This window comes from Serinus canaria, chromosome 2, assembly GCF_022539315.1.
Source record: "Serinus canaria isolate serCan28SL12 chromosome 2, serCan2020, whole genome shotgun sequence".
In the NCBI taxonomy this organism is placed as follows: Eukaryota; Metazoa; Chordata; class Aves; order Passeriformes; family Fringillidae; genus Serinus; species Serinus canaria.
In genome coordinates this window covers 45773977-45787373 of record NC_066315.1, presented here as the reverse complement: position 1 = coordinate 45787373, position 13397 = coordinate 45773977, and the positions used below count along the sequence as shown (strand labels likewise).

Sequence of the window (13397 nt, the reverse complement as noted above, 5' to 3'; positions counted from 1 at the left end):
ATTCTTTCACAATGAACCCTGCAATTGTTTCCTTGGAAACTCTTTTTCAAGCATTTGCTGAACACAATAAATATTTCCATGTGGATATATCAGCAATGCAGTGTACAAATAACCTGGAATCAGGCATGAGAATGGCTTTATGTTTTAGGAATGTCTGATTGATTTTTAGAAACATGATGGCTATTTTCACTTAATGAACCCCTCAGAAAAAAAAAAATCTTAATTAAAGTTTCACTATCTAGGCATTACAAGAGCCTTTCCCACTGCTGCATTTCTAGCAGCTGACTGATTCCTCTCGAGTGCCCTGAAAGTCTCTGAGATGGCTCATGCATAGGAAGTAACTTCCATCCTGTTCCACACAGATACAACCATCAATACTTTGCTGAAGTTGCACCTCTCATGCATGTGCCAACACAAACACATCAGCTAGGAAAGAGAACCTGGTTAAGGCAGGGCTTGGCTAAATAATCTGACCTTTTTCTTGGCTTGGGTCTGCAATTCATGTGAAATGTATCAAACCACCCCATTCTGGCTACCCGCTGTGCCCAAGGCCATTGGTCAGCACAAAGAAATTATTTTTTAAATTAACGCTCTGCAGTGTTTTGTAGTGTTTCCTTAAAACTTTAAATTAGTTAGTTAATGGTAGGGTACCCAAACATGAGATCCAGGAAGCAAAGCACACCTAACATTTGGGGTAGCACATACTCAGGACAGTTGTTTAGTCCTGAAATAACATTTATGTATCTGCAATTAGCCAAACCAATTTTCCAACAGGATATATTCCTGAGGATGACACTAAGCCCTGTGTGCTTTCTTCAGTTACAATTGTTTAGTTCTCTGCACTTTCTTCTCCCAAAGAATATGGACAAGCAACATCTTATTGTGACTTAATAAGAACTTTTAATTCTGCATATTTCTTCACATTGAGAGGAAGATTTAGCAGCAACCTGATTTTAATAAGATTTCTTTCCCACCTTTACATGAAATGAAAAAACCATAACTGCTCTTTTTGCATTGGTTTCCATCTCAAAAGATTCCAGATCCCTTCTGCAGCCCAGCAGAGCCTTTACTATTCTTGCACTAAGAAGTTGATAAGGGCAGTTCTGGGAGACAGAAAGGCCTTTTTAATGGCTCGTCCCTGGAGATGCTTGACTCCAAGCTCACTCTGAAGAACGAGCTCGTGGACTTCTTCAAAATTGCGGGCTGCTTGCTGAGGCACAAAAACTTTGCCACAAGCTTTGTTATTGATCTGAAAAAGAGACACAAAAACAAGAAAAAAAAAGAAGTTTAACTAGACTGTTTCCTACAATTTAATTTCCTGTATCAATCCCATCTTTTTACAAAAGGAAAGGGGGAAAGTGGAATAAACTCTCTTTTCTCCAAACCCCCACTTGCTAAGCAGAAGATAAAATTCTTCCTATCTCCTGTCCACCGTAAGATAAAACTCTGATTCATGATACTCAAAAAAAATTGGAGAAGTGGCCACAGGAAGTCTCAGTTTTGAAGACAGCAAGCAGCACGTGACTGTGCAATGCAGTGATCTTTTAATTTTAAAAATGTGACAGTCACATAAGCTGCATAAAATGTCTGGTGGGAGTCTTGGTTTGTACATACTTCTGGGCAGCAACTTGGATTCTTTACAGCTAAGCAATGTCTTGCAGAGATTCAAATGGAAGATTTATTATTTTTAGAAAAATAGGTTTTAACTTAGTGTATGTTGCACTCATTGTTATATGTTGCACTCAACTCATGGCTCATTAATCCAACACTGACCACAAAGACATCAGCTGCTCACTTAGTAACATCTTCCTGTGTGTGGCTGGTTTTCAGTGCAGCTTCCACCCTGGTTTTGGTTCAGCAGGGAAGAATCATGTAAATAAAACTGAGTAAGCCCTTTGGTGGGAATCACCTTAGTTTATAAAATGGTTTTTTACATCCTTTGTGTCATCCAGTAAGGGCAGATAATGGAGAAAGACTACAGAGCCTGACTGAGTACCTTTCTGAAGCTGGCATAAAATTAATCATTACAAAGACTTTCAGATTTATATGGACTATTTTCAGTGGCTTAATGAGAAGAAGGTCAATCACACATTTTAGAAAATGAAACAATTGAAATTTTTTAATGCAGTTAATTGCATTACTTGCATAAGAATCTGTGTAGGTACTGCAGATTTCTGACCCCTAGGCATTATTTCAAGGAGATGTCAATCTTCTAAAAGAAACACACATTGCTTCATGCGGTTTGGACATAAAAAAGTTCATGACTTGGTTTTCACCTGGATTTTATTCAGAACATCTGTATGCAACATACGCCAAATGAGAAATTCCTAGTTCACTTACCTAGTTTGTATTTTGTTTGTATTTTATTTTAATGAAAATAAGATAATTTGTGCAATTCTCTGAGAGAGGAAGTTGGGACAGATTTTTAAGGAACAAGATAGAATCTCAAATGCAGCAAGGATGAGCCACTTCTGTTTTTTGACTAGTCTTGACAATAATTTGCAGTGATAATGTCAGTAGGCTTTTAATTACTCCTACATGCATCCATAACGTGGCATCATAAAAGGCTGGCTGTGTCTTTAGCATCGAGTGTAAAGTAAAAATCCTTGAAAAACACATAGGAGTTAATTTTTAAAGCTTTTGTGAAAAATAAATACAAACAGTTCTTTTTGACAGGACACTTCAGAGAAGAAATGCATTCCACAGTAAAATCCAAACAGATACAGTTTTAGTGGGAATATAAAGCAAGCCTCTCAGCTTGCTGCTAGGACACGCAGCCTGCAGTTCAAAGCTATGCCTTCCTAGTTAAAATGTCATTCACTGTCCTGCATCATGCAAATTAATATGTCCCAGTGGATGGATGTTGGCAGGGGGAAATTTTCCACAACTAGCCTATTTGGTGCTGTTCTCAACAGAAAAGCCAAGCAGTCTAAATCAACTTGGTAAATAAATGACTGTTAGTGGTTGTGTTTTCCTAGAAAGGTCGAGAAGCCTGGGCGACCTGGCACTGTGTACCTTCCCACAGCACATCTCCACCTTCTCACAGCATGTCTCCTGATCTTCCCACACTGTGCTCTGAGCTGGGAGCATAACTTTTATCAAACAGCAGATTGGTTATGGTTTCACCACGTGTTTGAGCATGGTTTTCATTATATCATAGGTATCATGAAGCATTCTAACCCACTCTTAAAACAGGCAGTGGCAGATTTCATCACATGCTGTGTGTAACAAGCATCCTACTCAGATATCCTTTTAGTCCAGAGCTTAGGTTCTCAGCAGGAGAAATGCCTTCTGCTATTCCTCCATCTCTCTCTCTGTATCTCACTAGACCAGCATAACCCTTGGCATTTCCAGGTAAAAGTGCCACACAAGAAAACTGAGTGCTGGCAGTCTTGTTTCTCTGAAAAACCATAGCAAACTGCAAGAAGAGAAATACACAAGTCCTGGGTCCTTTCTTCCCCCGAGGAAGGAAGCTGTTGCTTTTTTTCTTCTCGTCTTTTCCCTCATTCCTTTTTTTTTTCTTTTTAACATTTGACATTCTACACTATTCCAGATCTACAGGGAGCCAGTGGTAGCTACAGAAGTTATAAAACTTGAAATGAAATCACCAAAGACTGAAAAATAAGCACCTTGAGGCTGCAGAGAGGAATTTTTAATTCAACTCAAATATTTTTTTACCATTGATGCATAATCCTTCTGAGAAGTTAGAAAGAAAATAAATATCTGTGCACTGTTAGGCCTCCCTCATATGCCAAAGCAAGAAAAATGACACCAATTTTTTTTTTATTCATAAAAACATCAGTTATAAGACCACATCTGCTAACAGTTCTGCACCACCTAGAAAATGTGAGGAATGCTAGTCAGAAGTATTTATAGGATGAAAGGCACACTACATTCAGGTCAGATTTTCAGAGCAATAATAATATACAGTATTATTAAAAATATGCAACTTTGCAATAATATTTAGAGGAACAGGTACTGTGCATACCCAGTGAATTTAAATGTCTTTCTTGTAGGCAATTGATATTGTTTCAGCCAAGGATACAGTGAGCTAGTTGCTTTTGTTGCTTTGGGTTAAATATGGAAAGACATAACTCCAGTAGAGACAGGAAATAATGAACTATTTTGTGTGAAGAGAAATAAACCCAGAATGTCTCAGCAGACAAATCCCTGGCAGCCTGAGGCAGTTTGATGGCTGGAGAAGAATAGGGTTGTGGCCCAAAGACTTGGTTTGACTGTACAGCCTTGTGAAGAGACACTGACTCTTTGCAAAACCAATTCCTCTGTATGGCAAGTGTTTCTTGGTTTAATGAGGGCAATTTATTTTTGCAGCCATACAAAAACCTTCAGTGTCCACAAGACTTCCCACATTCCGTGCACATTCACACTCCCTGCTCTCCCATATTTCCCTTTTGCTTTACTCTTACAGTAGAAAGCCAGGCACACTCTACAGGCACTATTGCTAAGAATTATTCCCAGTTCAAAAAGCAACTTGTCTCTCTGGTCTTCCAGTCACTTGCTTTCTCAGAAGGAAGGTGTTTACATACATCATATAATTCCATGAATATATGACTGAGAACCCAGGGGTTGTTTTTTCTTTTATTACAACAAGACTTACACAAGGCTATGGCTTTGACAAAGTCAACCAGGAAAAGAAACAAAAATAATTTTAATAAAGTAAATTAATTAAATTAATTTTTTTCCTTGTTCCATTTCACGAGAAGGAAATTTTCGTGTCAGCAGAAAAATATCAGCGAAATATTTAGGTATTTTCATGTTTGGTTGCGTAGTCTTAAAAACATTGTGTCCAGAGTTTTCTCTCTGTTGCTGAAGTTGTTATTTCAAAGATATATTTAATAACGTGTTTGCTTTAACCACAACTGGGAGACGTTTCTATAATTACACAATTTCTCATTCATGACTTCCTTATAAACTGAACACTGGAATTCAAGATGTTTGCGAGCTGTGCTTGGATGTGAAGGCTTATTTTGGGCTTGAGAGAAGTGATCATACCTCAGTGTAGATTTTTACTGTTAGAACTAAATGCTTATCACTTAAAGAAAGAAAGAGAGGGCAAGAAAGAGGAAAAAAGCAATTCACCCACAGTGACTATTAGGCTAAGTCTTCTATTAACCCCAGCTGGCAATTGAGTCCTCCTTGGTTTGGAAAGATGACAACTGAAAATTTCCTTCAAAAAGACATACTCCTTGGTTTTTGTTAAGTGTCTATGTTTAATGTTGGAAAAACTAGTGCTTTAACATTATTTGTCATTCTGTTCAAATAAACTGACTCAGAGATCAGGCAAGATATGAAATTATTTGCAAAGATACTTTGATTAAGAAAATCTACAGCAAAATGGCTTCCCCTAAATTCAAGCAATCTCTTCCCTCCTGAAAAAACTCAGCTCAACAAAAACAACCCAACTGCTTTGCTCCCTCCCTCAGAGGGGTGAACAGAAAAAAACAGAACTAAAATGCATTGCTTCTGTTTCTTCCACACACACAAAACATACAGTTCTACGTGACCAAATGACATTTCTTCTATAGGCTCCATTTTCATTGAATGTCCAGAAGCACGGAAAGTGTTTAAGTTGAAGCGTTAACTTTAATTTAGAACATTAACATTTAGAATGCTAGCATTAATGCTAGCATTAGATTATCCTTTGGGGAACAGTGCAAAAGGCCGGAGTCCTCAGATCTGGTAGTGTGCAACTATATTAATTACTGACTACCACAGTGCCTGAGCATGAGGAACTTGAAGGCAGGTGGAGCAGGAGTCAGCCAGTGGAAGAGCTGAGTCCCTGCTCAGGGATCCCACCCCTTTGACTCCAGGCATCCGTTCCCTCTGTGCCCTGTCTAATGACCAAGCTTTATGGTGCCTGGGAGCATCCTGAACACATGCTAGTTAACTAGAGCCCTGGGAAAGAAGATAGTAAACTACAGTGTGCACACTCTGGGAAACTGGAGGCTACCTAAAGGCAGCTACATGTGCACTCTTCCACTGAACAGCCAGCTCTTTCCCTGGGCCACAATGGGGCTTGAGCCCAAAGAGAAATTGGAAGTTATAACATTTCCAAAGATAGCTGGTTTTCTCAACCCTATTCCTGCAAATGGACTCTCCTGACATGTGTCAGAAATTCAGGCCAAGGCAGATGGAAAACATCATTTGGCAAAAATCACAACTTAACTGAGCTTATGACTGGTCTGTAAGGGAGCCATAGCACTATTGGTACCACAAGAAATATTACCTAATTATACATTTGTGTACAGGGCTGAGTTAATAACTGTCAGGCAAAAAATCTGGGCCTCTATTGTGATCCTAGTTTCAACTGCATTATCCTTGTCCATGGCTGTTCATTGGTCAAATCTCCACAGCTACTATATGCAGTCACTCTGAAAGATTTATAGTTAGGGCATATCTCCTCCACACTCACTATATCTTTTTGTTTAGGAAGCCATTTGAATTACTCAGCACAACTGTAATATCTATTTTGAACTTCCACTGAGCCATCTACTATGGGAACTGCCTTCCACAAGAGAAGAAATTCCATCATCCTCTGGGCTCATAACTTGGCCACTACTGAAAATAAATCAAAATGCTCTTACCAGTACAGACATCTCCACAACATCTGCTGGCTGAAGGTAATCTGGGTCTACTTTGGGCCAGGACTGATGCAGAACATCAACATCCCAGTGATGATGAGTACAAAGTTTATTCTGCATATGTGCCAAACCTGGAAAATGAAAACAGTAAAACATTCATCTGTATGGTAACCAGAATATTTGGTCTCTGGAATCAGTTTGACAAATTAGATCAGGATAAAGCTGACTTTAAAAGCAAGTGCCATAGGAGGAAATAACATTGTTTAGATTAGCATACAACACATTATAAACAGAAAGATTTACATCTTTGAAGCATTTGTTTTATACCGCGAGTAAGGATATCAACAATGTAGGCACACTTTAGATTTAAATTAACACTCTATAACTTTGCCAAGAGCACAGAAGACTGCTGCTTATTATTTTAAATTGTAATCCTGCAACACAAGCTGACCTCTGCTTCTAAAAGTCAACCATAGTAGTGCATTTATTTTCAGTAATGCCACCAGTTTGATTAGAATTTTACTAACAACTGAGAATGATAAATGATTATGCCTCATTTTACCAGCTGTAATATGCTGGGTAGTTTCTAAACTTGCAAGTCAAGCTACTTGCAAGATTTTCTCTATTTTGTGAAGTATATTTTCTCACAAACTAAAGGTTATACAAAGGAATGCCTTGCAGAGCTGGCTCTCCTTATGATTTTTACATTCTGAAACATTTTATCCTTCAATTTTATTTTTTTAAATTTTAAAATGGCTATAAGTGACCTTCTTTCATTAAACTGGTCTTCTCAAGATAATTAATTCCTGATTTGTTTAAGTAATAGGAGAATAGCATGCAAGTCATTCTGAAGCTGCACTCTGGAATTGAATAGAAGCTCCTGAGTGGGATTTATGTTGCTGTTTACTGCAGCTATATGACAAAATACAAAGATTTCATTTAACAAGATGCTGTCAAATATAATTAATGTTGATGATGATGACTCTTGTGATTCTCACAGAGTCAGGATATTTTTAAATTAAAAGCATTCTCTGCATATGAATAAAAACACAGACTAAAACTTTTTGTAAGCACGTGCTTCATTCAGGACTGCAAAATGAGATTTCTTCTGTATGTGAAATTTCTTCTGGTTTAGGGAAACTCTATCAAAAGCATAAAGAAAACCCATCCACACAAGACTCACTGGTGAGACTGAGGCACTGAAGCTGTTCAAAACAGCACAACAGCAGCCACAGGCACTCACCCAACCCATGCACAGAGCATACATCAATTCAGCTCGCTGGATTGTTTAGACTAATACGGTGAGTAACAGCAAACAGGGACATAAAGAGCATGCAGCTTCCTCCAGAAAAATCCACCACATTTTTGTCAGTGCTTTTTCGGACAAAGTGCTTCGGTAAAATGACACACAGCTGTGCTATTTGCTGAATGACTCAGAGAGGGACAGTGGGGAGGACCCATGGGAGCTATTTCTAATGGCAAGCAAGAACATGCACATTTCCTAATGACAACAACTATTTGTTAGGTAAATAATGTATTAAAACAGTTCAGTGGCACTCATTTTGTATATTTTTTTTCCTTTTGCAGCAGTAGCTCCGAAACTGAGAGAGCAAAAGAAAGGAACTCAAGCAGAAAAAAAATCTTCATATTGATGATTCATTATCACATTGACTGTAAAGAAAACAGCTGTTAGACTCTTTCCTTTTTGGCTTTTGAACATCCAGATGACTTCACTTCTTTCCAACTGATCACATGCCTTGTGGCAGAAGCATGCACGCTGGCAATTCCTTATTTTACTGTTGAAGAGAATTCTTCAGACTATTTAAAATCCACTTTCTCATATATGAGTTTCTATCTACAAAAGCAAAACCAGGGTCCCTTTTAATTCCTGTGGAGGCTGTCAGTCCTAATAAATCGACCAATAAAAAAATAATTAAAATTTATTCTGAAGCAAAGTGTGAGTAATCTCAGTGTCAATCTTTTGATTCATTTTCTTGCTACAAAATGAGCTGTGAGCTCATCCATAGAAAAAGAGAGTAGAAAAGTCAACAGACCTAGTTTGAGAAAACAGTTTGACAGGAAACCAAAATGAAGGTTTTAGTTATGTTGCTGTTTGGCTTCCTGCCTTAATTCACATTTTGTAAGCTGCAGAACACAGAAAACATAATGATTTTGTTTGTATTTTCAAAATTCAACACACTAAACCAGAAGCTTCATCACCCTGATCCAGAATGGTGATTGATGAATTAAAAATGGACCATTTCTGAAACTTTGATTGTGAAAACATGAAAAACATCTTTTGTTGTCTTACTGTACAGGAAAGCGCCTAGTGAAGTGCATTTTAAGAAGTGGTGTGCATTTTGCATCATATTTTTTTGATGCATTTTGCTTTTATGGCTGTAGATTCTCTTGCAGATGCATGACAGAAAGCTAACAGTAAATTTTTTACTTACAGTAAGCTTTTTACTTATATGTATCCATCTGTACAGGACAGATCAAAGACAATACTTGTGCTCAGTCTGAAGTCCTGATCTTGCTATTGGATCTGCTTCAATGGACTTCTACTGACTAGCAAGCAAATATTAGAGCATGGTTTCTCTAACCAGTAACTCCCAGCATTGGAACCCATTTTAAAACACCAAGTTAAACAAGTCCTATAGTACTGTAAATTACTGAGTTGAGAGAAATGAGGGGACAGGACCAGTCTAACAACTTTTTAGCTCAGGGCAATGTTTTACTAACATTACAGGAGTATTTCATAAGCATAATACTTCCCCTAAGGTGCTATTTGACAGGGCAGAGCAGATTCTCATTTTAAAGAGATTTAAAAAGGAAGACTTGGGAGCAATCGTGTATCAGCAAGGTGTTGGAACAGAAAGGTAATTCTAGTCTTACAGAAAAAAAGCACTGGAAAAAAATTATCTGAAAAATTCCAGTAATTGTGCAGCTACTTAGACTTAAAATTTTGCAGGCCAGAGGAAAAGTGGTGATTATGAAGTAAATTGAGAAAGAGCTGGCTTGTGACAAGCCCTAGAGAGGTAAAATCAGAGAAGGAAATGAAGATGGAAGCCTTAATGGGTGATAAAAGGAAGCTAATGAAAGCATCTGAAACAATGGCAGTATCAGAGTTTAGGACTAGGGATTTTTGAACAGAAAATGTAAGAAAATCAGAGGGGGAAGTACAAGATGACTCTGAGGGTGAATACCCAAATACTGCTAATTTAATTAAAAAGCTCAGATCAGGAGCATGTAAGGGCAAGTGGAGAGACATTTTGGGTGAGTATCTACTTGCCTGTGAAACCTCTTTCTGGCATTTGCTGCCATGTTACTTTGTTCTTGATATTCTCTTTACTATTTAATGAATCTCCCTATTTGACAGATTTGGGCAAGTTACATATCTGAAATTTCTTTCTGCAGCTCAGGAAGAATATGTCTGTCAGTCATATGTGAAACAATCTGCAATCTCAAAGAAATGGCAACAACTGTTTCCAGGCAACTCTGAGAGAAGCTGTAGTATATACCACTGGTATAGTAGTATAGAACTAGGATGTGAAAAGCCTGGGTTACTGTAAGCTAACTCTAGGATGAACTTGCAATCCAGAAAACTCCAAACAAATCCTTTTAACTTTCTTAAAACAATCTGTCTTCCTCCATTTGAAAGACTTTCCTTCCTTCTATGCTATTACTCTTGGAGAAAAAAAAAATTAATCTCCAAATCATGTTTCTTATTGGATTTGTGAAGGGGGATTTCTACATTCAGATTTTCAATTAAAATCTGCAACATCAATTAGCTTTTACTCAACTCCATTTTTTTCAGAAGCTTTTTTGAATAAGGGCTGAATTCAGAAAAATTCTTGCAACAGAGCTATTGTAGTGACAGTTAAAATATTGCTATGAGAACGATACCATTAAAAATTCAAAAAATTATGTTTAATTTCAGTATTTCCTAAGATGTATTTATCAAAGGTGTACATATCTTTCATGAGCCATCTCTAATAAAAATTTAGCAACTCACAATAAGCAGCTTCATATCCTTGTCTGAACAGCAAAACACTGTACTACTACACACAAACTAAAAAAAAAGTCTCAAATGGTGTCTGTATATTCCTTAGATACAAGGTTTCAGGAAGGAAACAGATTTCCTCATCCTGTTAGTGTTCATAAACTGCCAAGATATCAGCCGGATGAACTCTTCCCTCACTGAGGGGCTATGGCTGCTTTTTATGTTATTGAGCGATAAACCAGAGCATTCTCTGCACGATTAACACCATCAGGCTGCCACACCAGAACACCAAAAGCTGCTCGTCCTCTAAGGGGGGAAAAGATTTTCACACACAAAGTATCATGGCTTGCTGTTGTTGAGCTGCTGAAAGGTGAGGCACTTAGAGAACAGCACTCAAGCAGCTTCCATCAAAGACTGGGGGTCCACTGCTATAGGTGCAATTTATAGAACTAACAATATACAAACTCCTTTTCCTGACCAATTTACGAAAGAGGAAGCAGCATTATCCTGACATTTAGATGCAAAGCCAAGGTACAAAAGGAGAGATTTATTTTCTCTGAGTATGGAGAACTAAAGCATGGAGAAAACTAAACAGAGTATTTAGAAGCCTTAATTTTCATATTGAAATTATTTAAAACAGTAAAGCATCATCGCTTATACACAACAAAGTTTGAGAAATTGGTTACATTAAAACAGCAACAGGACTTGGTGGAACCAGAGTGCAATTCAAAACTTGGGGAATTTTTAATATGAAATCTCAATCCCAGGACAGAACTGATAGATGCTGGCTATTTCAAAATAATACAGTATTCTTACCACAATGCAGCAGTTAAACATACGTCACATTCTCCCGATAAAATTGTTTAATAACTTCAGTATAATGCAATGATTACCTTGCTAAAAGATACTGTCATTTTCAAACTTAGTACTAACATTTTTCAGGCAGTAATCAAGACACAATGTTTTTTTATGATTGCTGCACTGAATTACAGTGCACATGTCTTTGGACCACACAAGTAAAATTTTATCCTTAAATGCAGACAGAGGCTGAGGACAATACACTTCCAATTTTTATATGCTTCCTTTTGATTCTTACATCAGAGGGAGATACAGAAAATGTTTATCATTTTCATTCTCCAGTGATTTTAGTAGCAAGAAAACACTTCCTTATCTAACATTCAAACCACTACAGGATTAAGCTTTGTGTTTGACAAGTTGTTAATTAAGATACCCTAGTGCTCTTCGTTATTTTATCAACCATACCTGATAATTCTGAATTCCCTAACATGTATTAGAATTCCAAGTTTAGAAGGCACTGTATGTATAAGTAATTATCCTGAATCTCTTCTGTCTCCATCTCAACCACTGTAGAAAACAGTCATGCTAATTGCTTTTATTTAGCATTATTTTAATTAGATGGCATGTCATTGTATATGACCAGATGGATCATGTCTGCTGCCACTCTTTATTCTAGACTTAAGCTCCTAGTAAGACATTTTTAAATTACTTGAAATGAAAACACATGCAAAAAACCCAACCCACTCTCCCTACCATATCTTGATGTTTCCACAGGCTCTGCTTCTTTGTTACTGCTTTGAACAAGAGAGGTCTTTCCTTGGCAATTAACATTGCAGGCCATGCCCAACACTGAAATACCATCAGTTTAGTAGCACTGCTCTGCAAACACTTGAATGCACAATGGGTTTTGGGACAACTATTGAAAATAAAACCATTAAAACAGCATCCAAAAGCTAAATTAGGTCCAAAACCACACAGCAGTTTGTGGCCAGCCACAATGCAGAATATATTCCTATCTTCCCACATGCATCTTGGGACTTTTCACAATAAACCTTACAATCAGTTGCTAAACTCTGGCATGCACATCCCTTATTTCACAGGCTTTAACTGTATCAGCACCATCCAACTTAGCTCATTTGGTATTCAGACCTCTACAACTGTGACAGGTCTTAGAAAAGATACCCTATCTACAACTCCCATTCTCCATGCCAGGTTAATATACAGCATAGTGTCCCTAAGTCTCTGGAGCATCCTAAAAGGGTAGGATTTTTATTGAACATTCCTTTAGTCTTTTTAGTATCCAGCCCTCTGATATGGTTTGCTTTGCCTGAATTCCTGAAAGAAAATATTTGTAGTCCAAAGGCTCTGACACAGTTATTTAAAAAAGAGCTGTTTCTGCCCTGGTGTTCAGCTCTTAATAATGCCATCCATATTCAGGAGCAGTTAGCAGCTGACATGTAAATTCCTCATGCAAGTCCTGTCTTGAATTGTTCTTCTAGCTCCTTTTCTCCACCTAGTTTCAAGAAATCCACCTCTGTATGGAAGGAAAAAGAAACCAAAGGCAGAAAGGACAGATGTGGGAATGACACAAAGTTCAAGTTTGTTTAACAATTACGACAGAAGGTGACAAGCTGGATAAACAATTCAGAGATGACACATGTGCTGAGTTACAGACATTTTTGCAAATTTCTTGTCCTTTTTCCTAGAACACCTGTCTGAAGTTTATAAATACCTTTCCACATCTCTGATGCAATGTGGGGAGCCATAGGTGCAACCATAATGCAGAGTGAAGCCAAAGCATCTTCAAATTCTGTGCTGTGAAGGACAAGAGGCCGAGGAGCTTGCTGAGTGAAAAAAGCAAGGAAAAAGAAACAAACTATTAAGATTCTGAGGTGGGGAGGAAAGTAGTTTAATTAAGGAGAAAATGCAGTAATAAAACCTAAAATCAATGTCTATGCTCAGGAGAGTGCAATTTCACAATAAATTGGAAACTT

At 37.7% G+C, this 13397-nt stretch overlaps 1 protein-coding gene across 3 annotated transcripts in view; it reads right to left on the bottom strand.

Moving 5' to 3' along the window:
- Positions 1–877: 877 nt before the first annotated feature.
- Positions 878–13397, bottom strand: part of LARS2 (leucyl-tRNA synthetase 2, mitochondrial) — an 83471-nt gene continuing 70951 nt past the window's right edge. For all 3 annotated transcript variants that reach the window (XM_009086215.4, XM_050970811.1, XM_050970812.1), the window contains 3 exons: positions 13136–13247; positions 6606–6733; positions 878–1249 (listed from right to left, as the gene is read on the bottom strand). In XM_009086215.4, the coding sequence (XP_009084463.2) occupies positions 1070–1249; positions 6606–6733; positions 13136–13247 (420 nt within the window). In that variant the 3' untranslated portion in view covers positions 878–1069. The remainder of the gene's footprint in view (positions 1250–6605; positions 6734–13135; positions 13248–13397) is intronic.